The sequence below is a fragment of the Dunckerocampus dactyliophorus genome, chromosome 20, assembly GCF_027744805.1.
Source record: "Dunckerocampus dactyliophorus isolate RoL2022-P2 chromosome 20, RoL_Ddac_1.1, whole genome shotgun sequence".
NCBI lineage: Eukaryota > Metazoa > Chordata > Actinopteri > Syngnathiformes > Syngnathidae > Dunckerocampus > Dunckerocampus dactyliophorus.
Window position 1 is genome coordinate 3,552,146 of NC_072838.1, and position 23,394 is coordinate 3,575,539.

At 43.5% G+C, this 23,394-nt stretch overlaps 1 protein-coding gene across 1 annotated transcript in view; it reads left to right on the top strand.

Moving 5' to 3' along the window:
• sdc3 (syndecan 3) overlaps positions 1 to 23,394 on the top strand; it is a 47,447-nt gene that overhangs the window by 20,506 nt on the left and 3,547 nt on the right. Inside the window, exons 2-4 of the mRNA XM_054763840.1 lie at positions 14,156 to 14,246; positions 17,002 to 17,834; positions 20,986 to 21,187. Coding sequence (XP_054619815.1) covers positions 14,156 to 14,246; positions 17,002 to 17,834; positions 20,986 to 21,187 — 1,126 coding nt within the window. The remainder of the gene's footprint in view (positions 1 to 14,155; positions 14,247 to 17,001; positions 17,835 to 20,985; positions 21,188 to 23,394) is intronic.

Here is a 23,394-nt window from a genome sequence, read left to right on the forward strand (position 1 = left end):
CTATAGCAGCCACTTTTGCCATTTCTCTTTAGTGGCCGCTATAGACAGGTTTGACTGTATGTATACATACATACATACATACACACATATATATATATATATATATATATATATATATATATATATATATATATATATATATATATATATATATATATATATATATATATATATGCATCTCAGATGAGTGTAAAAGTCTATTAATATCAACTTCACTCTTTGCTCTTTTTCCCCCCATTTTTGTGGTTTTGTTTTTCATTTTCCAAATATTTCAACTTTCTTCAATAACCTTTATAAAAACTTTGTAAAATTGTGACTTTATTCCCATATTATGACTTTACTCGCATCATTTTGTCCATATTATAACGTTTTCCCCGACATTATTTTCAAAATTAGAGCTTTATTTTGTTTAGTTTTTTTTGTCATATTACAGTTTTAAAAAAAAAAAAAATCTTTTATATTTAAACTTTATCTTTCCTCATAATATTACAAGAATGCTCATAAATTTGTGGCTTTTTTTTCATCAGTTTGACTTTTTTCTCGAAATATTTTGACTGTATTCTTGTTTTTCCATTCCTGCTGTATTTTGTGGTTTTCTTTTCCAGCTATTCCGACTTTCTTTTTGTAAATTTTCTTTGTGTAATTTACTATGACTTTATCCCCATACTATTTTGACATTATTCTCCTAACGTTATACTTTTTCACGCAACCTAATTTTCCAAAAATCACAACTTTATTTTGTTTTGTTAGTTTCTCATAATATTAAACTTTTTATTGTTTTTTTCTTTAAAATGTATTTTATTTTTTATTACTATTGAAGAAATACTTGATACGTTGATATTAATAATATACTTTATATCGATACAAAATATCAAAGTGGCAAAGTTGCATCCTTTCATTTTTCATTATGTGGCTCGCTGGAAAAACTAGATGATCCTGTCGTGTGTGTGTGTGTGTGCGTGTGTGTGCGCGTGTGTGTGTGTGTGTGTGTGTTGCAGCAAGGCTATCTGTGCTAATCTCTGCTGAAGGTGGCAGGTGTCTTAACGAGGCCATCACCTGCTAACCTACTCACACACACACACACACACACACACACACACACATACACACTGAGAGTCTGAATGACAGCGTGTGAGCACTCTGGCCGCCGTCCAAGCCGCCTGGCCAGTTAGCGGAGTGGAGTGAGACGGAGCGTAAAAAAGCCAAAGATGGAGGGAGAGTGGAGGTCACCGCTGATTGGCTCGGGGATTTACTGCAGGAGGAAGGAGAAGGACGCGGTGCGCCACCCGATCATAAACGGTAGGCTGTCGGCTGTGTCACCCCTCTGGTTCCTCTTAGAGGCCCCGCCTCCGTATACCTGAACGCTTCCGTCTGCCGTGTAGAAGAGCCGACGCAGCAGCTGGTGTGAATCAGCAGCCCCTTTACGAGGCGTGGGCATGATGCGAATGTGCTACCTCAACTTGAACTTTTGGTTCCCCTCCTGGGCGACACCCCTGCCTCACAATATTAGGAACAGCACACAGGTCCCCTATTGGGACTTTTGGGGTGATTATGAGCACCGAATGTGATGATAATCTGTGATCTCAAAGGCTCGATTTTCAAGTTCAACCTCCTTCCTCAGGCTTCACTACACATCTTAAAATATGACAGTGGTTCTCAACTATTTTCTGTCATCTGCCAAGAGTGAAATTGCATGCTGAGTACCACATATTCATACATGTTGGCAGGTCTCCACTAATACTGAAAGTCCTCCCTGCCTCTCACGCCCCCTCGACAGTTGACCGCTCCCGCCCCCCAGGGCCAGTATTTGAGAAGCACTGAAATATGACAAGGAAAAACCTCCTTTCTCATGGACTTGATACCGCCTCGGACCCGCCCCCAGCTAGATGAGCCCAGCTCTCACATTTAAATAGAGGAGGTTGCCAGATAGCGAGATGGTGTTTTGTTTAGTTTATCGCTGTTGAGGTGAAAATGCGAGGCGTTCATTAGGGAAAGTGTGTCTTTAGGTGTAATTGCTCCCCACGATGTTTGACTTTATTGCTGATGTCGTTCATTTAACCTGCAAATGTGGCCGCATCTCTCCAGCTCTTAAAGCAGCAGCGCGACATACGGATATAAAAAGGCAACCCAGTGGACCTGACCTCGGTGTCCTTAATTGTATTTACCCCCCGCCCCCCTCCTCCCCCAGCCCTCTGTAAGTCTGTCCCTCCATTTAGCGATGAGGCTCACAGATGGTGCGGCTATTCAAATGTAGCCCCCGCACTTTTAGACATGCCACCGCTGCCTGGAACACTCGCAGAACATGTTGCACATTAAAAAAAAAACACAATTACCAAATTCTGCATTGTGTGTGTGTGTGTGCATGCGTGCATGTGCGTGTGTGTGTGTGTGTGTTGGCCGTGCTTTGTGCAAAAAGCCCCCCAGGTTACAGAGAAATGTATTTCAAGTCCTCAAACAGAACATCCTCAAATTCAACAAGAAGTTGTGTATGCAGTATGTTCAATTTATTTATGGTGGGGGTGGGGCATAACGACATCATTTGCATGGAATTGTAACGGAGGCTGTAGGCGACAGGAATAACGCAAAAAGATGAGTAACAAGACGTGAAAAGCACGACTAATATGTTTAGAACAGGAGTCTCCAAAGTGCGGCACGGGGGTCATTTGCGGTCCGCGGATGTTTTTTTTTATTGGCCTGCAGCACATTCTAAAAATATCATTTAACAAGAAAACTAAAAAAAAAAAAAAAAAAAAGGAAAAATCAGCAACAAAATTAAAGCCAAAATATTAAGAGAAAAAGTTTAAATTTTATGAGAATAATGTAATATTAAGGGGAAAAATATAAAAATTAAAATATGTTTAAAAAAAAAGTACATTATAAAAAAAACGGAATATGAGAAACAAAACAATGAATAACATAAGTTGGGGAAAATTAAGTTACGCAAAAAGTTACGCAAATGTTACAAGAATAAAGTCAAAATATTGGGCATAAACTCCTAATTATGAGAATGAATTACAAGACAAAAACCCCAAAAATTCAGAAGTGGAGCAAACCGCTGTAATTTAATGAGAATAACGTCAAAATATTAAGAGGAAAAAAAGTCACAAATTTACGAAAATAATCCTGTAATATTATGAGGAAAAATGTCACGTTAGTGGAAAAAGGGACACTTTTTACAAATGATGTAATATGAGAAACAAAACAATGAATAACGTAATTTTGGGGAAATTAGGTAGTAAGTAAAAATAAACAACAGTAGAAATGGGGAAAAAACAGCCGTCATTTTACAAAAATAAAGTGAAACTATTAAGAGGGGAAAAAAGTTTGATTCTAACGAGAAAAAAGTTGTAATTTTATGAGAATAAACTAAAATATTATGAGGGGAAAAGAATGTCATTTTAGTAGCATACACTTTTAAAAGGTTGTAATGTTAAGAGAAACAAAATAAAGTTGTCATTTTTGCAAAATTACGTCAGAGAAGAAAGGCTAATATTATGGGAATAAAGTCATAATATTATGAAAATAAAATTTACCAAGATTATTTTAGGGAAAAAAGTAGACATATTTGGAAAATTAAAAAAAAAAGAAGCAAAAATGGGGGAAAACTAGAGCAAAGAGTGAAGCTGGGTGGAGGGGGGGTGGGCACAGAAGCACCCGTGGATAAGAGCGATACGGGCTTTCACGTCAGTCTGTTTCATTCATAGTGTTTTTCATCTAGTGTTAACATTTCGCACTCCGGTGGGTGGTCCTTGAACGCACCGCACCTGCGAGACGCAAAAGTGAGAGCAAGACATAACTCCATAAAGCTCCATAAACGCACCAGACAGAAGACAAGCTGCTGTGTTGTTGAACTTGGACACACACATTTGTACCTTTTTTGTTGCTTTTTGCTTTCTTTTGAAAAAGAGCATCTGGAAGGCTGTGTTGGCAACACTGATCCCTCCTGCTACGTCTTCATATTCCCTGTCAGACCAGGTGCCTATGAGGCGTGTTGAGAAGCAGAGTTCCACAGACAGTCCCGTGATAGTGTGTTTATGAGTGGGGGCGGTAGCGCCACGTTTATTAGTGGTGGGCAAATAAAAGCACTGCTACTGTCTATGTGTGTGTTTAAAGACTAGCTTGTGTTCTTTTGTATCCTGCTGCGTTGTGGTCTTTGTCAAACAGCCTTTGTGCTTTTTTTTCTGTCTCGCTCTCTCTCTCTCTCTCTCTCTCTCTCTGAATGAATGAGGATGAGTCACAAATCCGGTTGAGTGTTTTAACGCGACGCTCCCGAGGTGTCCCGCCGTTTTGTGTAAAATGAGACGGGGGCCGCCACGGGGTGGCGCGGAGGCCGCCATGTGTCGCACCGTCAGCCTCGTATCACGTTTCCAACCTGCCCAGAGGACACACCTGTGCCACAAGCACGTCTCTTTGAAGTCCACACACCAAAGAAAAACGTTTTTTTGGCCGTTGTTGGCATAAGACGACAGGACTGTACCATTTCTAAAACGTACACGTTGGGGGAAACGGCTCCATTGAGAATCAAAATGGAAAAAAATGATCTCCCCCGTGCTTATTTTTAATCTAGATTTGCCTAAAAAAAATTACATTTTCTTGGCAATCGCTTGTGCAACCCTTCATCAGTCAACACAATGTGATTGCGTGCAGTACTGGGCTGCAACCAGCAGGGGCGCTGTTTCACACACCTCCAGGCAGCGTTTTTGTGGAAACAGCAGTTGGGAACATTCATTTTTGTTTTACTTTAATATCAAACGCCCACTTCTAGTGTTCATTATTGCATTATTGCACACCTGTCAACCCCTCCCATTTTCACCACATTTTGCCCTTCTTCCCCGTAGAAGCACAGCTTCTGGTCCGCTCAGTAACATCAGGCAGTAAAGTCAGACCTTAAAATGAAAAGAGGCCCTCTGGTAAAATAACACGGTTGTTAAAAATTTTCTTGTGGTTCTGGTGGAAATTCTGGCTCATTTCCCCAAATTTTTCCAGAAAGCCTCCCTTACTTCCAAATGCAAATCTTGTGGTCATCGTGTGCAGCGGCGTCCTTACCCTGCCAGCTGTTCCTAATATTTTGATGACCTTAAGTGGGGCGGCGCAGGGGAGCAAAATCAGGGCAGCAGAGATGATTCTGGACCCTCCCCCCTTCCTAACCCCCACCCCGTTTTGCCTCCCTTTCAGTTATCGGTGTGGGAGAGCCGGTGGCGTCTTGTTGCGGCTGGTGAGCTATGCGTCGCAGGCTGTTTATAGCTCAGCAAAATGCAGAGCTGGTCCCAGTTACCCCCGCCCCCCCACATCACATCACGTAACACACACACACACACACGCATGCCACAATCAAAACCTGTGATTATAGGCACTGCAGCACACACACACGCACGCACGCACGCAGACTGTAATTAGATGCAGTGACGCACTGCTGTGTGGCACACTGCATTTTCACCACAATATCAGCTCATAAATCCGACATGCTGGAACACACTACACTACTTTCAGTGTTGGTAGTCTTCTTGTCCCTGTCTTTGTGCAGCACCGCCCTTTATTCTGAAGACATTCGTCTTTGTGGGGACATTTTGACACCACGCCATAATTATTTTTTCCGCTGAGTGTGTATTTACAGCAGTGATGAACATGCAAAGTGCTTATTTACGTACGCCAGAGGGTCATACAACACAATACATAAAACGCAGGACAAGTAACAATTTTGTCCAAGAAGAAGGGGGGCTGTGCGTTGTTGTCACTAAATGAGAAGTGGTCGGCATACTGGCAAAAACTATTAATCAAATGTGAAGACACAAACACAATCGTGATAAATAATAGTCATGTAGTTGTGCTCTATTGGAGAGAAAGAGGGAAATGAAAAATAGATATATACACTACATATATATATAGACACATATATACGTAGACACCTACATAACTACATGTGTAGAATTAAATTAAATAAAGTCATTTCTAATTTTTGGGCCGATAATTATCGAGCCGATATGAGGGAATTATGACTTCATCCCAATAAGTCCAATAACATTAACTCATTCAATACCAAAGACGTATTTTTATACATTTTCATAAACCCGAATGCCCGATCCCCAAGACGTATTTATATGTCTTTTACGTTTTTTGTGCGAGAGGCACACTAATATATGTGCGTGTCACAGCGGTTTTAAGCCATAAAAACGACTACAAGGTGGCAGAAGTGCATTTGATAAGAGCTCGGCGTGGCTCGTTTGCATGTATTGAAGCACTGGACAGCGAGGAGGAAGTGGAGGCGCGTGGAGTTTAGCATGCAGAAGGTTACGCATTGCAGGGAAATTTTAACGAGCGCGCACACAGTTTAGTTCCAAATATGAAACTTGTAAATTGTTCATGGTGTGTTGTATTTGTAAATAAGTTGTTATTTTGATGTAAAAACTAGGTTCACAAAGTGGGGTACGCGTAACCCCGGGGGTACGGCAATTGTCAGTGGGGGGATGTGAATAAAAATGAAAACCAATTAGCGCCGAACACTCACAATTACAAGCGCACCGCCACAGCTGAGAGAAGGAAGGAGACACGCCATGAAGTTGTTCATTGCTCTGTGTGAGTCATGTGAGTGAGTAAGTACGTTTGATGATTATGGTGCGTATTGAGTGTTTAATCTTGAAGCTTTCATTTATATTGGTGTTCCGATCCCCGCACGGTGAAAACCTATCAATGTATGTGCGTGTCAGGATGAGAGGGTGGAGATTCCCCTGAAAATGAGGTGTTCTGGCTGCTTGTATGTATTTTTGGACTTTGGATACTGCTTTATCGTGTTTGTTCAACGTTCCCTTTCAATGTGCTATGGAATTAATATGCAGATCCAAATCATAGCAATTGCAAGTGGACACAAGTAACGCTCAAGTTCAACCCATTCAAAGGGAAGGATCCCAACATCCGGCGGAAATAAAAGATATGTAGAACCAATGCTGACAAACTTCATTCTTCTCCAACAGAAGCTCACATCTTATCTGTCTATCAGTGCTCATGTTCAACCTTCATCAAAATGTGACCATGCATAATACAACCACTCATGTAAAATAACCCTTTTGTGTTGTTTATGTTGTGGTATGGTTGTTTACATATTTGAGCTGTCACGAAAGCAAAATATTTGTGTCAAAGTAAAATGCTTGATGTATCTTTTCCCAAAAAGCTGTTTTTCTCCCTTTTTCTTGTTAGAAAGCGATATAATCCTGAAACTTACCTTTGTTCTACGGATGATTACTAAGGAACGGAGAAAGGTTGAAACGCAGTATTCTGTGTGCATTGAAAAATCAGTCCAAAAATGAAAAATGTCTGAGATTGAATGAGTTAAAAATAGCTCAGACAGCCGATAATTGAAACAAACGCTCCAGTGAGGCGAGATTAGCAAATGAAGCGCTCCTTTCTTCTCCTGCCTGTGATGTTAACGGCCTATCGTAACTTCCCCTGAGCTCACATGAAAACAAACATTTGCGTTCAGAGACATTTCGCGTGCCAGTTGTACTGATGAGGGGAAAAGATGCACACGAACGACCTTCAGCCACCTGAAACGCCACATCGCTACAACCCGTGCGGCCTGTTGTTGCTGTGGCGTTTGAAACGGCCACAAGGTTTGCGAGAGACCTCCGTCGCATCTCACCAGATGCTTGGAGCGTGGGCCTGAATACAGCGCACCTTGCTGGGTCACGCTGGGTGGCTCCTCCCACTCTATACTCCGGTTCTCCTGACCTCCATAGCAGCACAACAGCTGCTTGGAGTGTGTGTCCCAATATAGTGCACTTCCCTGGGCCACAGCAGGCGGCTCCCTCCGCTCTGTACTCTGGTACTGTACTGTACTCTGTACTCCTGATAGTAGTGATGTGGTAGTAGTCGTGATATTTCATCAGAACAAATCGACAGGTAGAGTTGGTCAAATCCTAGTTTGTTCCAGTTCTCCTTACCTCCAAGTGTGTACAAACTACACTTAAATCCAAATTTTCAAAAAGTAGATATAATAAAGTTATCTTTATCATATCCGTCTTGAGAAGCAGAAAGTTATTGGTATCAGTTTGCATCTCTAGGATAAATTAGACGTATAAACCTACTGTACACCCCCACTAATACTTGGTTAAGTGTCCCTTAGCAAGTTTCACCGCCTCCAGACGCTTTTTGTCGCCATCAGCAAACTTCTGGTGTTATTCTGTCTGCATATTTGACCACTCTTTTTGGCAGGATTGGTGGGAATCTGCCATTTTTTCCGTCTTAGATCTTCAATCTTAGTGTTCCTTGGATGTTCCCATTGTTCCGAGTATTGCTCCATGCAATCTGTGCTGTCGAATCATTTTATGCTGCCAAAGAGACACCAGCAGCCGCAGTCGATCATGATCACTAAGGAGAAGTTAATCAGGTTTGGCCTTTCAAAGACATTCTGGAACTTTATGATAGGACGTAGGGATGTGACCCTGAGGAATTTAGAGAAACTCCAGCATGAATTCAAACTTATGCACCGGATTCTTGTTGTCTTTTTACACGTGCACAATTCAACATGGCTGAAAAGGAGTGGGAAGAAGCACAGCATATTTATTCCTACTCCTTTCTCCAGATGTCTGCTATTGCTAATGCTTTATTCACTTTCTGTGTTCAAATGTTTAAATCTTACCATTTTCTAATCAGGAGTGTAAAAAAAAAAAGTTTTTTTTTAAATCACTGAAGATGTTCGTTGTATCATCATTTACTCCCTGTAAAAAGAGAGGTTCAAATACATCTTTAAGGGCCCAAAATGAATATGCTACACAAGAACATGATGAGACCTGTTTGCATATGTTTGTGTGGCACCTCATTCGGCATGCCACCTTTTATTGTGTGGACATTTTTCTCCGTGGGGACATTTGGACCAATCCATACAAGGAAAAATGCTCGATTGAGCTCCCTGTAACTTATTAGTGTGTGCACACGCATGTATGTATGTGTGTATGGTGTTCTTGTCTCTTCATGTTTGCGTGGCACCACCTTTGACATCCTACCATTTTATTGTGGGGACCTTTGTCTCTGTGGGGACATTTTGACTGATCCATACAGGCAAAATGTTACAATGGTCCCCTTTCACCCCATTGTGCTCTGTGTGTGTGTGTGTGTGTGTGTGTGTGTGTGTAATCTTGTTTCTCTCTTTGTGTGGCACCACCCTTAACATCCTATCTTTTTATTGTGAGGACTTTTGTCTCTGTGGGGACATTTTGGCCAATCCGTACAAGAAAAATGCTCGATTGAGCTCCCTTTAGCCTATTAGTGTGTGTACATGCGTATGTATGTGTGGGGTTCTTGTCTCTTCATGTTTGTGCGGCACCACCCTTGATGTCCCACCTTTTGATGTGGGGACAGTTTGACCAATCCGTAACAGGACAAATGGTCAGTACAAGCTCCCTATGCCAAGTTAGTGCATGCACATGGGTATGCACGTATGGGGTTCTTGTCTCTTCATGTTTGTGTGGCACCGCCCTTGACGTCCTGCCTTTTTTTGTGGGGACTTTTGTCTCTGTGGGGACATTTTTATTGATCTATACAAGAAAAATGCTTGATTGAGCTCCCTTTACCCTATTAGTGTGCATACGTATGTGGTTCTTGTCTCTTCATGTTTGTTTGGCACCACCCTTGAGGTCCCACCTTTTGTCGTGGAGACATTTGTCTCTGTGGGGACATTTTGACTGATCCATGCAAGAAAAATGCTCGATTGAGCTCTCTTAACCCTATTAGTTCACATGCATATGTACGTATGGGGTTCTTGTCGCTTCATGTTTGTGTGGCACCACCCTTGACGTCCCACCTTTTGATGTGGGGACATTTTGACTGATCTGTAACAGGAAAAACGCTCGCTTGAGTTCCCTATGCCCAATTAGTGTGTGCACATGCGTATATACGTATGGAGTTCTTGTCTCTTCAGGTTTGTGTGGCACCACCCTTGACATTCTGCCTTTATTGTGGGGACTTTTGTCTCTGTCGGGACATTTTGACCAATCCATACAAAGAAATTGTTAGAATGACCTCCTTTCACCCCAGTGCACCCTGTGTGTGCGCATGTGTGTATTCTTGTTTCTCTCTTTGTGTGGTACCACCCTTGATGTCGCACCTTTTATTGTGGAAACATATGTTGTGTACGTGCGTGTGTGTGTGTGTGTGTGTGTGTGTGTGTGTGTGTGTGTGTGTGTGTGTGTGTGTGTGTGTGTGTGTGTGTGTGTGTGTGTGTATACACGCTACACGTTTAAACACAGTCTGCATCCAACTCTGAAAATAGACAAATGGGAGACTCTCAGCCGCCGTATGGCTTGGATTTAGATGAGTGCTAACTATGTGTGTGTGGGGGGGCACGTAAAAAAAAAGAGGGGGGCCCCCAGGGGGTGACTTTTGGACCCACCTAAAGGGGACTGGTAGGGAGGGGGAGGGATGGGTGTGTGTTTTTAAAGTCACGCTGAGTCTAGATAAGCAAGATGAAAGGAAAGTGGGGCGAGGATTGGGACACAGTTGGGGGGGGGGGCACATATGTGTGGAAATGGGCGGTTGATGTTTTTTAGGTTGTTTTTATGACATTACATAACACCTTTTGCAAGGCGTTATAAACCCTACTCTGTGTGTGTGTGTATGTGTGTGTGTGTGTGTGTGTGTGTCTGGTGTCTCCCCCCCCCCACCTCCCAAAAAGATGGGATTCTTTACAAAAGGCAAAGGTTGCCCATAGCAACGGCCTTCATTGTGAAACCCATGGATGCCACACACACGCACACACACACACACACACATACACACACACACAGCGTGTTCACACTAAAGTTGTCTTTTAAGTACTTGCAGGGTACATACTGTGCGCGCACACACACACACACACACACACACACACACACACACACTTTAAGGGAAGCACACCTCTTCCCACCAACTCATAAGGTGCACACAGCCTCTCAGACCGGGGCGGTGGGGGGGCACAGCACGCTGAGCCGTGATGGACTGGCGGCGCTCAGGTTTCCAGATTCCATTATGACTTTATTGGCTTTCAAAGGCATCGTGTTTCCTGCGTCTGGACCGGAGGAGGAGGAGGAGCTTCTGTTTCATGCTTTGCACAATTAGCATCACACTAGCTAGCAACCCCCCCCCGCCCCATCACTACACCCCCTTCCATCAGCACCATGGCTTCCCCTCAGGAAGGGATTTAGATTTTCCAGGGAGATAAAGTGGTCACATGCCATTGGGCGCTTTTCCAGCACCTGCAGCAAAGCTCAGCCCTTGTTTTTGGGGTGAGGGGGGCTTTTCCTTTTTCTATTTGGCAGCGGAACATTGCAGCAATTATTGTATATTGAGTTATACAACAGTTACATTGTGCATCGAGGCCATCTGAAGTGACAGCGCTGCAACGGATCACAAAAAAGTAGCGAATCATCAAGCAAAGAGTGCTTTCATGAATCCTCATCCACAGCCTGTGTAAATAATTAACAATAATGCGCTTTTCCACTTCTATAATTGTTTACTGCAGGCTCTACTAGTAAGTAATAACGCTGCTGCAAATTTTTAAAGTCAAATTTGAACATTTTTACTACTACTTGTTGATGAATTGATCCTTAAGAATTCTGTAGAATGTCTGGAATTGATTGTTGATTGATTATTGGAGTGCACTTCTTGGCCGCAACCAGAAGAGGTGCTGTTGAGTTAATTTGTGACGTCAGCTATTGGGGCTATTGGGGGCTATTAGGGGTGGGGTAAATAATCGATGCATCGTGATGCGGACATTGGCGATTATTAATTGATTCATAAATGTCAATAATTGATGCTGACGGAACAAAAGGACGGAAAGCGGAAGTGCCACCCGCACAATTTATGATGGTGCACCTAAGTGTAATGGGAGGACACAGACAACAGCGTTTGGCGAAAACTCATCGGCAACGCGTAGCTAACGCTGCACACGGGCGGCGACGAGGCCGTGACCAGCCACACTGCTGAGTGACGCGTTCACATCCACAGCAAATTGTACGAGTCTCCCACGGTTTTGATTGGCTGACAGATGTGGAGGAAATTTGGGGGTGTCGAAGTAGTTCAGAGGAGGAAAAGCGGTGTTGGTGGAGTATTCCTGCTGGTATTGAAGACAAACTTACATGAATGTCCCTTTTAAATGAATGTAAACTTAACCAATGTGTTCACTCTGGCGCCAACGACTTCCCATGCTGTTTTCTTTATATCTCTATATTCTTTTTTTTTTCTTTTAGAAATGTCAAATAGCTCCGGGAAATTAATCTGTTTCATGTTATGTTAATAAGTCATCCACTTATAGTATTTAAAACTTCTTAAACTCCAAAATAAGTTCAAATTTAGAGTCACATGTTTCCCCAAATATTTTTGTTCTGTGTCGTACGTCTATGTTGGACTTCTGAGGTTGTTGTGTGCTTTCATATTTATGTCATATATTTATGATAAATTAGCCTCTCTTGTGCCTTTGGAATACTTGAAGCACATTATCCGTCACGCAAAAAGCCTCGTATTGCTGAAGTGTGAACATGGCGGACATGTGGGCCCGAGGTCACGGGAAAGAGCTTGATGAATGAAGACGAGTCAAGCCGAGCGAGACGACCCCCGACGCTGAGGTCAGCCCTCAGAGGGTCGAACCTTGAACCGTCGCAGACTAAGTCTCTGGGCATCACCCCCCCTGCTGCTGGCGGGGGCGGGGCTGGGACTATTACGTGAAGTAGATTAAGGGGGAATGATTAGTCGTGTGGACGCTGGGGATGGTGAAGGACAGGCAGCCGTAATAAAAAACACTGTGATGGCACGTTAGCGTTAGCACTAGACTTTAAAAAGATTTTAAAATTCTGTGGCGGTCCAACTTAATTAGTGGCCGGCCGCCATGATTTTAGGTAGCACCAAATAAAAAAAAGGTAGCACAAAATCTATCTGTGGCGGTTCAAATAATTAGCGGCTGGCTGCCATTGTTTTAGGTAGCGCCAAATCTAAAAATAAATAACGGCAAATCTGTGGTGGTCCAAATTAATTTGTGGTTGGTTGCCACAATTTTTTTAGGCAGCGGCAAATGTTTAAAAAACAAAACAAAACAGTAGCACCAAAACTCTGGCTGACCTGATTTTAGGTAGCGCCAAGTGTTAAAAAAAAGAAAAGAAAAAGAAACAAATATTGCACCAAATCTATTTGTGGTGGTCCAAATTTGTGGTTGGCCGCCAGGTTTTTAGGTAGCGGCAAATCTAAAACAAATAAAATATAATATCACCAAATCCATCTGTGGCGGTGCAAATTAATTAGTGGCAGGCTGTCACAATTTCAGGTAGCGTCAGATCTTGAAATAACAAAAAAAAAAAAAATGCCCCAACTGTGTCTGTGGCGGTGCTAATGAAATTTTGATTGGCCGCCACGATTTTAGGTTGCTCCAGATCATTTTAAAAAGTAGCGCCAAATCTACCAATTGAATTAGTGGTGGTCCTCCACGAATAAATGAACGTAAGAGAAAGTGAGTTATGTGAACAAACCATCTTAGCTTTGTGTTATAGGTGAGAAAGCAAATGAGTGTAATATGTAACAATAACATACTGCTTTAATCATGAATTTATTTTGAATGTAATATGAGCTGCAGGCACCCGGGCCGCACTTTGGACATCTTTGTCCTGTGGCGTGTAGTAATATCAGTAGAAATTAGACATGAATGGAACTTCTAGAAGTCATTCAGTCATTGAAAGACCTTGGAGGAGGTCTTGGCTCACTGGGTTTTTTAAAAAATTATTTTTAAGTTAAGCTAAATTTTATTAGCTTCTTCTTCCAGCCATCCACCACAATCCATAAACTTTCCACCATCGTTCGGAAATAAAGCAGCACTTATCAGAGTTTTCTTACGTTTGATTGAAAAAATCAAGCGGGGCGGCGCGACAAATTTGCAAATGCCTCCCAAGTTCAAAAGGTAACCTCGTCTCCTCCCTGACTGAGCTTCGCTTGTTTCTGTCTAAAAGGAAGCTCCTCACTTTCTTTTTTTTCCTTAAGCACTTTGATGTCGCAGCGCCAAAATCCCGGCGTTAGATCATCTCATTAACCACGCGTCTCCTCGGCGGCCTCCTGGAGAGCCAGATGTGCCATCCGCCATGATGCTTCCTCTCCGGAATGCTTTGTCCACCATGAAGATGACCTTCTACTGTATCTTTTATCACAGGGACAGACGTGGTCGCCTGTCGATGACGAGGGCTCGACGGGAGACGACTTCTACGATGACGAGGACCTCTACTCGGGCTCTGGCTCTGGATGTAAGTGTGTGAGTGTGTGTGAGTGTGTGTGTGTGTGTGTGAGTGTGTGTGTGCGCGCTTCTTAAAAAGCCAACAGCTGCTGGCTTTCAATCTGCTGACCCCAAAGACCTCAGCCCCCACTCCATTGCCAAGCACCCTTCTCACACACACACTCAGTGTAAACACGCTATTTGTTGCATCAATTGTGTTGCCATGCAGATTTTTTGAAAACTCATGCAAACACAAACACTCGTAAACAAGGAGCACAACCCCCTCCTCAAAAATCTTATTTGCTGTAATCGGATTAGAGTCCACACAGATTAGAGCATCACACGCACACAGAGCGCACCTATCTGCTAGCGTTTGTGTGGCGTGCGTAGCAATTAGCCGCTTAGCCCAGATCACATTGCTGTAATTGGGCCTGATGTTCTGATCTGGCTGTCGCCATCTTCGCTAAAGCCCCCGTCACACTAAGCACACACCAGCACGAATCATACAGAACCAGCCGGAATGAAAAAGTTGAAAAATTTGCGCCGCATTCGGGAGATGATTTGGCATTTGTAAACTTGGCTCCTTTTTTCCTTGGCGGCATGGTGTGATGTGAATTGGTGACTTGTCAATGTTGAGTGACGTTTCAGCGCTTTACCCTGGCTCCTTTTTTCCTTGGCGTGAAGTGATGTGAAGGCTGGCAGCGTTTTTTCCCCCGAATGTGATCAGAATATTTGGAATGCTGTTGGAATACCCTCAGAATATATCGAATGCCTTGAGAGTGCAGTTAGAATACCTTTTGAATGTCGTTCGATATTTTCCCCCTTCGAATCCACCTCAAAAGTTTTGAGCATGCTCGAAACATTCGGGTGGGCCACAAGGATGAACCCTCATATTTGGAATGCACTCAAAATGCAGTCAGAATTTTTAGAATGCACCATGAATATCCAGGAATAAACCGCAAATTTTTAGCCAGGAGAAGGCCCCGGGGCAGACATAGGACACGCTGGCGGGATTATGTCTCACAGCTGGCCTGGGAAGGCCTTGGCGTCCTCCCGGTGGAACTGGAGGAGGTGGCCAGGGACTGGGAAGTCTTGGCTTCCCTACTGAGACACATCAGGCCCGCCAAGTGTCTCTGCATTTCCAAATTTTTTTTTTTTTTTTTTGAAAGCCCATCCATCCATATTCTCTGCCGCTTCTCCTCATTAGGGTCGCGGGGGCATGCTGGAGCCTATCCCTGCTGACTTCGGGCGACAGGCGCGGTACACCCTGGACTGGTGGCCAGCCAATGGCAGGGCACATATAGACAAACAAGCATTCACACTCACATTCATACCTATGGGCAATTTAGAGTCTCCAATTAAACTAACATGCATGTTTGGAATGTGGGAGGAATGAAAACTCACGCACGCACGGGGAGAACATGCAAACCCCACACAGAAAATGCCCAACGGTTCAAACCCAGGTCTTCCTGATCTCCTGGCTGTGACTGTGTGGCCAACATGCTAACCACCAGACCACCGTGCAGCCTTTTTCGAAACCTTTAACACCAAAACTGTAACTGGCAACATGACTTGCAGTGCTAGTGTGGTACGCTCGAGTCAAACGCAATCTCTAGCTTGTACAATAAAGCGATCCAAACAACACAACACATCAACACACACTACGCACAAAGTAACACACCTACTGCACCATGTTGGCATCCAAGTAAATATCTACACACAATACCCATGCCAACAACATTTTGCCATGTTCGTCGCATTTTTGCTTGTTTGCAAAATATGTATTTTGAGGAGGTCGTCGGAGAAGTAAACAAGAAAGAGCTAACATACTCTTGATATCCAATGTTTTTTGTTCATAGTTCATATTGTTGCCGCTGGACTACCCAACATGCCTTGCGGGCATTTGGAAATAAGAGTTTTAAGTTACATGTATCTGTTTAGCGCTTAGTTGTAGTTTATCACCCACATACTGTTGTAGTAGTAGTTGATTTATGTAAAGCCTTAACTTGCTGTGGATGTGTTTTGTTTTGGTTTTGTTGCACCGTGAGCAAGTATGTCGTTCTGTGTGATGACCACCTATAAATAGACGGCCCCTCTGTCAATTTTTTTTTTACCCATTGCGGCCCACGATTCGAAAAGTTTGCCCACCCCTGCTCTAGTGTGATTAGGGTATAAAGCGTGAGAAGCTAACTAGTGCCTTACTTTGTTTTTATTTATTGTCTTATCAGAACTCTCTAGATACTCCGTTTTTAAAAAGGCAAGCAGCAACAAATCTCGAGGTTTGTCCACAAGCTGCAGTTCCACTCCAGTCCTCCAGGTGGTGCTAATTTGCGATACAAGCAGCAAAACGAAAGCATCTGCATGTTTTTAGGATGTATGGTGAGAGTGGTTCTTTCACAAATTTGTTAATAATTAGAAATGGAAACACACATGCTAAAAAAAAAACATAACCCCCCGGACCCCCCACTCCCCTCGGTGGAGATAATTACAGCCAGTGGCCAGGAGCAGCCGAGGCACCGGCGTGCAGTCAAAAACAGCCGTGTGGAAAATTGCTTCGACTCATGCGGCGATACGGATCTGTGCTACGGCGGCGAAGGCGGCGTCTGGTTTTCAACGGGCTGCATTGTCAGAGTCCATATTGTAATATCCTCTCCTGCCCCTTCACGCCGTTGCGAGCACGCGTTCAATTTGCTCGTCTTTCAAGCACGCGGAATGAAAGGTGCTGTGATGGAAGGAGAAAATGAATTTTCACCTGTTGAAGTCTTCTATTCAAATCTTCTCCACAGTTCCTGAGATCAGCATGAGGCCCACGGCAGAGGGCGTGTCCTTCACCACAGAAGAGCCCGTCCCCCTGTCCACCACCCAGGCCACCAGCCCCGCTCCCTCTGCCGCACCTGCGGCCGAGCCCAGCCCCGACCCCGACCCCACATTCTCCGCCCCCATGACCACCGCTGCCGCCCCCACCACATCTGCCGCGGCCTCCGCCACCACCCTCTTGCCCACCGAGGGTGACGGCGAGAGCGGTGCCTTCTGGGAGAAGGAGCTGGAGCTGGAGAAGGAGCGGGAGAAGCAGCTTGAGCGGGAGCGAGAGCGGGAACGCGAGAGGGAGCGGGTCCGGGAGATGGAGCGAGAGCGGGAAAGGGAGCGGGAGAGAGAGCGGGAGAGGGAAAGAGAGCGGGAGCGCGAGAGGCAACGAGAGCGGGAGCGAGAGCGAGAGCTGGAGAGGATACGGGCCGCTGCCGCCGGCACCGCCCAAACCACCGCCCCACCGAGATCCTCACCCGCAGTTCCTGCCGTGACAACATTCCTGGAGGAGAGTGCGGCTCCCTCTGCTGGCCCGGATGACCTGAGCACCACAGAAGAAGAAGAGGATGTCTACCTGTCACCTGAACCCACGTCACGTTATCTCGATGTGGAAGCCACCACGGAAGAGGACACGCCCATCACTACGGTTGAGCCCACTCCGGAGCCCACGACCGCCCTGCCCACCACCACCCTGACTACGACCAGCGCAGCCACCAAGACCAGGTTCCCCTTCAGGCCCCGCGTTCCCGTGACAACCACTCGCAAGGCGCCTACGCAGAAAAGCACCCGCCCACCACAGCCCACGACGACACAGGTGACCGCACAAACATCATTCTCATGCATACATACATTATCATGCTTACTCTTGTGGTCTCATGCACTCTCATGCTTACTCATACCTTCTCATGTTTAATCACACATACTCATGCACTCTCATGCTTACTCATACCTTCTCATGTTTAATCATACATACTCTTGTTGTCTCATGCTTACTCATACCTTCTCATGTTTAATCATACATACTCTTGGGGTCTCATGCTTACTCATACCTTCTCATGTTTAATCATACATACTCATGCAGTCTCATGCTTACTCATACCTTCTCATGTTTAATCATACATACTCTTGGGGTCTCATGCACTCTCATGCTTACTCATACCTTCTCATGTTTAATCATACATACTCTTGTGGTCTCATGCACTCTCATGCTTACTCATACCTTCTCATGTTTAATCATACATACTCATGCACTCTCATGCTTACTCATACCTTCTAATGTTTAATCATACATACTCTTGTGGTCTCATGCTTACTCATACCTTCTCATGTTTAATCATACATACTCATGCAGTCTCATGCTTACTCATACCTTCTCATGTTTAATCATACATACTCTTGTGGTCTCATGCACTCTCATGCTTACTCATACCTTCTCATGTTTAATCATACATACTCTTGTGGTCTCATGCACTCTCATGCTTACTCATACCTTCTCATGTTTAATCATACATACTCATGCACTCTCATGCTCACTCATACCTTCTCATGTTTAATCATACATACTCATGCACTCTCATGCTTACTCATATCTTCTAATGTTTAATCATACATACTCTTGTGGTCTCATGCTTACTCATACCTTCTCATGTTTAATCATACATATTCATGCACTCTCATGCTTACTCATACCTTCTCATGTTTAATCATACATACTCATGTGATCTCATGCACTCTCATTCCTTCCCATGTTTAATCATACATACTCATGCACTCTCATGCTTACTCATACCTTCTCATGTTTAATCATACATACTCATGTGGTCTCATGTGCTCTCATACCTTCTCATGTTTAATCATACATACTCTTGTGGTCTCATGCACTCTCATGCTTACTCATACCTTCTCATGTTTAATCATACATACTCATGTGGTCTCATGTACTCTAATGCATACCTATACATTCTCTCGTACGTCTCGTACATACTCGTACGTCTTCATGCATTCTATGATTTCTCATACTTTCTCATGCGTACGCTTAGGTTCTCATGTGCACTCATACGTATTGAAGCATACTCATATGTACTGATGCGTACTCATCTCCTCATGCCTCATACATTCTCGTGCGTTCTCGCGCGCACTTATGTGTTGTCGTGCATACTCATGCATTCTCGTGTTCTCATGTGTATTCTTACATGCGTACATAAGCAACCGTTACACATTCTCATGTGAACTCATAGTTCTCATGCGTACTCATACGTTGTCACGCGTACTCGTGTTGTGTTCTCATGCGTACTCATACATTATCATTCATACGCATGTTGAGTTCTCATGCGTTTTCATGCGTACTCGTGTTCTCATGCGTACTCGTACATTATCATGCATACTCGCATTGTGTTCTCATGTTTACTCATATGTTCTCATGCGTACTCATACGTTGTCATGTGTACTCGTGTTACACGTTCTCATGCGTACTCATGCGTTATCGTGCCTACTCGCGTTGTGTTCTCATGTGTACTCGTACGTTCTCATGTGTACGCATACATTATCATACGTTCCTGTGCGTACTCAAATGGTTTCATTTGCACTCCTACATTCTCACGTGTACTCCTACGTGATCATACATTGCATGTTCTCATACACGTTGTGTTACCCAACAGTCTCAAGAGCCACAGCATGTTGCCACTAAACACAACTTGGAGCAAAGTCCCAGACGAGGCCGCAAATAAAGTTATTTCTCCACGTTGGGATGTGGTTGAGAGTCATTTTGTAATTACCTCCGCCAAGGATGTTGTCATTACTGCAAGTTATTGTACAACTTCCTGCACTTCTCCATAAAGAAGCTACTTTATATCATTATACTTTTACATTTTTCTTCAGGCATTAAGAATTACAGTGATAGATCAAATATAATAATCTAATAACCTGGATTGTTTTTGAATTTTTTAGAATAATCTGTAGGTTTTTTTGTGAATGAACATTTGATGAAATAATAAAGAAATAATTTTCAAATCATGAAAGCATTTTCAAATCATATGTCATATGTAAATTTAATGTGATTTGATCAAAAATGTATGCAGCAGCAGAAACCGGGACGTCAAACCAGTCCAGATCTGATCCAGATTGCATTGACAGTGTAAACAGCATATTCAGAGTCGTCTTAAGCCTTGGTGGAGGCCTACGGTCTTGCTGTTGATGTGCTGACCTGGAGTTCTTTATCAGTGGGACTAAAAAGGTGATTGACAGAGGAGGAGGCGTGGTTTGTTAACGTCTAACCCTCCCGTTTTAACAACAACAAAAAAAAGACTGGAATTTGGAATGCATCCACCGTAATAAATATGTCAGCATGCTAACTCTGTGAAAGTGGATACATAAGCATATTTTCCCTGCAAGCAGCCAAGCAAGTCTGGGTTTTTCTGGGCCTGGGCCGTTCCCGGCAGACCTCAAATATATAGTTTGATGTGACGGAGGCTCTGTCATTACCCAGAGCAGCTGTGCGCTCTCGCTGTGGCCCAAAAGTGCACAGTGGCACCTTTGTTTTGGCGCCGTTCACTGCTGAGGGTCTCCAGTAGCAACAACAGCAGCATTTAAAAAGTGACTTTCATCCGTCTGGTGGCGTTGTTAGCGCTTTGTTGCACAATGGATGCCGCTGTGAGCGCTAACTAGACGCAGACACGCACTAGCATCAAAACCTGATTGATTTCTTTAATGGCTTGGCGCGGGATGAGACGCGTTTGTTGTCACCTCAGCCTTGCAAGAATGTTCCATTAATAGAACAAAGACTTTTATTTTGCCAATCAAAAACTGAGAGGGGACTTTTGTCATGTTTGGTACCAGAACCAACTCTGAGCTTGGCTTTTCCACGTTTAGCACGTGGAAAAGCATTGACATTGATGAGTCAGCATTATGTGGCACAAAGAGGCTTGTTCCTCAGTGCCATAACGTAAACTTCCTCTTTTCCTCCTCAGGCCCGCGCCGAGGAAGGCAACAACGAGCTGGCCGCCGTGGGGCCGAGCGGGGATTTTGAGATCCGCGACGACCAGCGCAACGACCTGGGCCGAGGCCTGGCGCCGGAGGACCCGGACCTGACGGGCAACACGGTGGACGGAGGAAGCTCGGCCGCGCAGCTGCCACAGAAGAACATCCTGGAGAGGAAAGAAGTCTTGATAGGTTGGTTGGTTTGACCTTCTAATGACCTTCCTCATGAGCCTACCCACCCCCTCCTCTAAACCAAACCAGTCTGGAACCAATTTTCTCTGTATCCATCAACCAGTTTGCTTTCCATTCAGTTCTGTGTGATTAAGTTTTGGCGTCCTTCATTAGCAGTGCTTCCCATACGTTTGTTGACTTGTGGCGGCCCGCCACAAATACATTTGTAGCTACCTGTTGGCCCACGCTCAAAAACACAATGTAACGCACCTGGTATGCCAGAGAATAAGAAGACGTAACAGGAGGGATCAGTGTAGCTATAACGTAGGGGAAACAGTGGGACGGTACCAAAGGGGCGGAGCTAGACCCAATGCTAATAGGTGGCCCCACATTCATAACAGACCATTCCCAAATGGACCGCTTTGTGGAAAAGTAGCTATATAGGATTTTCCCGCTGAGAATGTTTAACGCTCCTCTTCTGGTTCCCAAGCCCATCTTGGCTTTTTTGTCCACCCCTCCCAACCTCTCATCCCCCCCTCTCGCGTCCCAAAAAGAGGGACTGGTCTGACCTCTCTGTCTCTCCTCCAGCCGTTCTGATTGGTGGACTGCTGGCCTTGGTTTTTGCTGATTTCCTGGTCATTGGTAAAGAGCAGGGGGCAGCAGACTTTAGACTAGACTACACTAGATTAGACCCCCCTAGGCTAGACTAGATTGTGTTAGTGTGTTAGCACTTTTAAAGTAAGGCACGTGTCAGCGTGTGGTAGTAACGTGGTGACTGGGTTCACTGGGTAGTATTTCTGTTGTCGAAGCCTACTCGGGCCACCAAAATAACGCCACACATTTTCGGCGCCCCCTCCGTTAGTCAGGCCAGATGAGGATTTACCGTTGCAAACGGTGTGGAAATATCAACCTTTATATTCTGATGGTTAAAAAGGGTTTTAGAACCACACAAAAATACTGGTAGTACAAATATGAAAAAGACATCATACAGCGAGAATGAAGTGACATAACAATTGTTTTTTTTATATTTCAACATATTTCAACATATTATAATTATTATAACATATTATTGTTATTGTCATTTATTCTACATATATGTATACATATATGTATACATGTATATATACATGTGTGTATATATATATATATGTATACATGTATATATGTGTATATATATATATACCTGTATGTATACATGTATATATGTGTATATATATATATACCTGTATGTATACATGTATATATGTGTATATATATATATACCTGTATGTATACATGTATATATGTGTATATATATATATACCTGTATGTATACATGTATATATGTGTATATATATATATATATATATATATATATATATATATGTATATATATATATATATATATATATATATATATGTATATATATATATGTATATATATATGTGTGTGTGTGTGTGTGTTTGTATATATGCAGTATATTAGGGGTGTAACTATTTGTTTTAATAACGATTTGATTCGTATCACAATTTGTGGTTGCCGATACAATTCAAGAACGATTTCGGTTCATTTAGATCCAATCCAAAACGATTCAGTAACTTGAAATTTATTCAGTAACTTTTTAGCCAAAAATTCAACCAGTGTGCCTGTGACATAAATACCTGGATACTGCACAGTGCAGGTGAGGTTTTCTAGATTCCTGTTGTTTTTTGTCAGGGAATGAGTTATACATGATTAATAATGGTGACATACTTTAGAATAAATGATAAGTGAGTACAAAAGAGGAGTTAAAAATGCAATAGAAAATGAGGATGAACAGAGGGTGGTATAGCTTGCCATGATGAATGATTTACTTGAAATAGGGCAATGCAAAGCTGCACTTTGTACCAAAAGGTGAGGGACATGAGGGACAATTCCTCAGCAAATGAATGTGGTACGGTGTCTTCAAGTAGATGTTGAAACATTCTTACCTGTACGGGCCGATTGCAGCAGGGGCTTTTTTGTGCCGATAATCCTCCTGATCAGAGCAGCCATTTGAAAGAACTCTGCAGCAACTCGCAAGTAATGAGGCTTCCTTGTACCTTTTGCCGCTGAGAGGGTCGGGATGGGTCCTCGGTCTTGACGACGCGTTTACCAGAGACACTGAACAGGATACCGTGGTGTGGCGTGCGGCAGTGTAAGGAAACGTGCTAGTGCAAAAGAAGAATACATAAGAAACCAAAAATTACGGCTTCACAGCCTTCCCTCT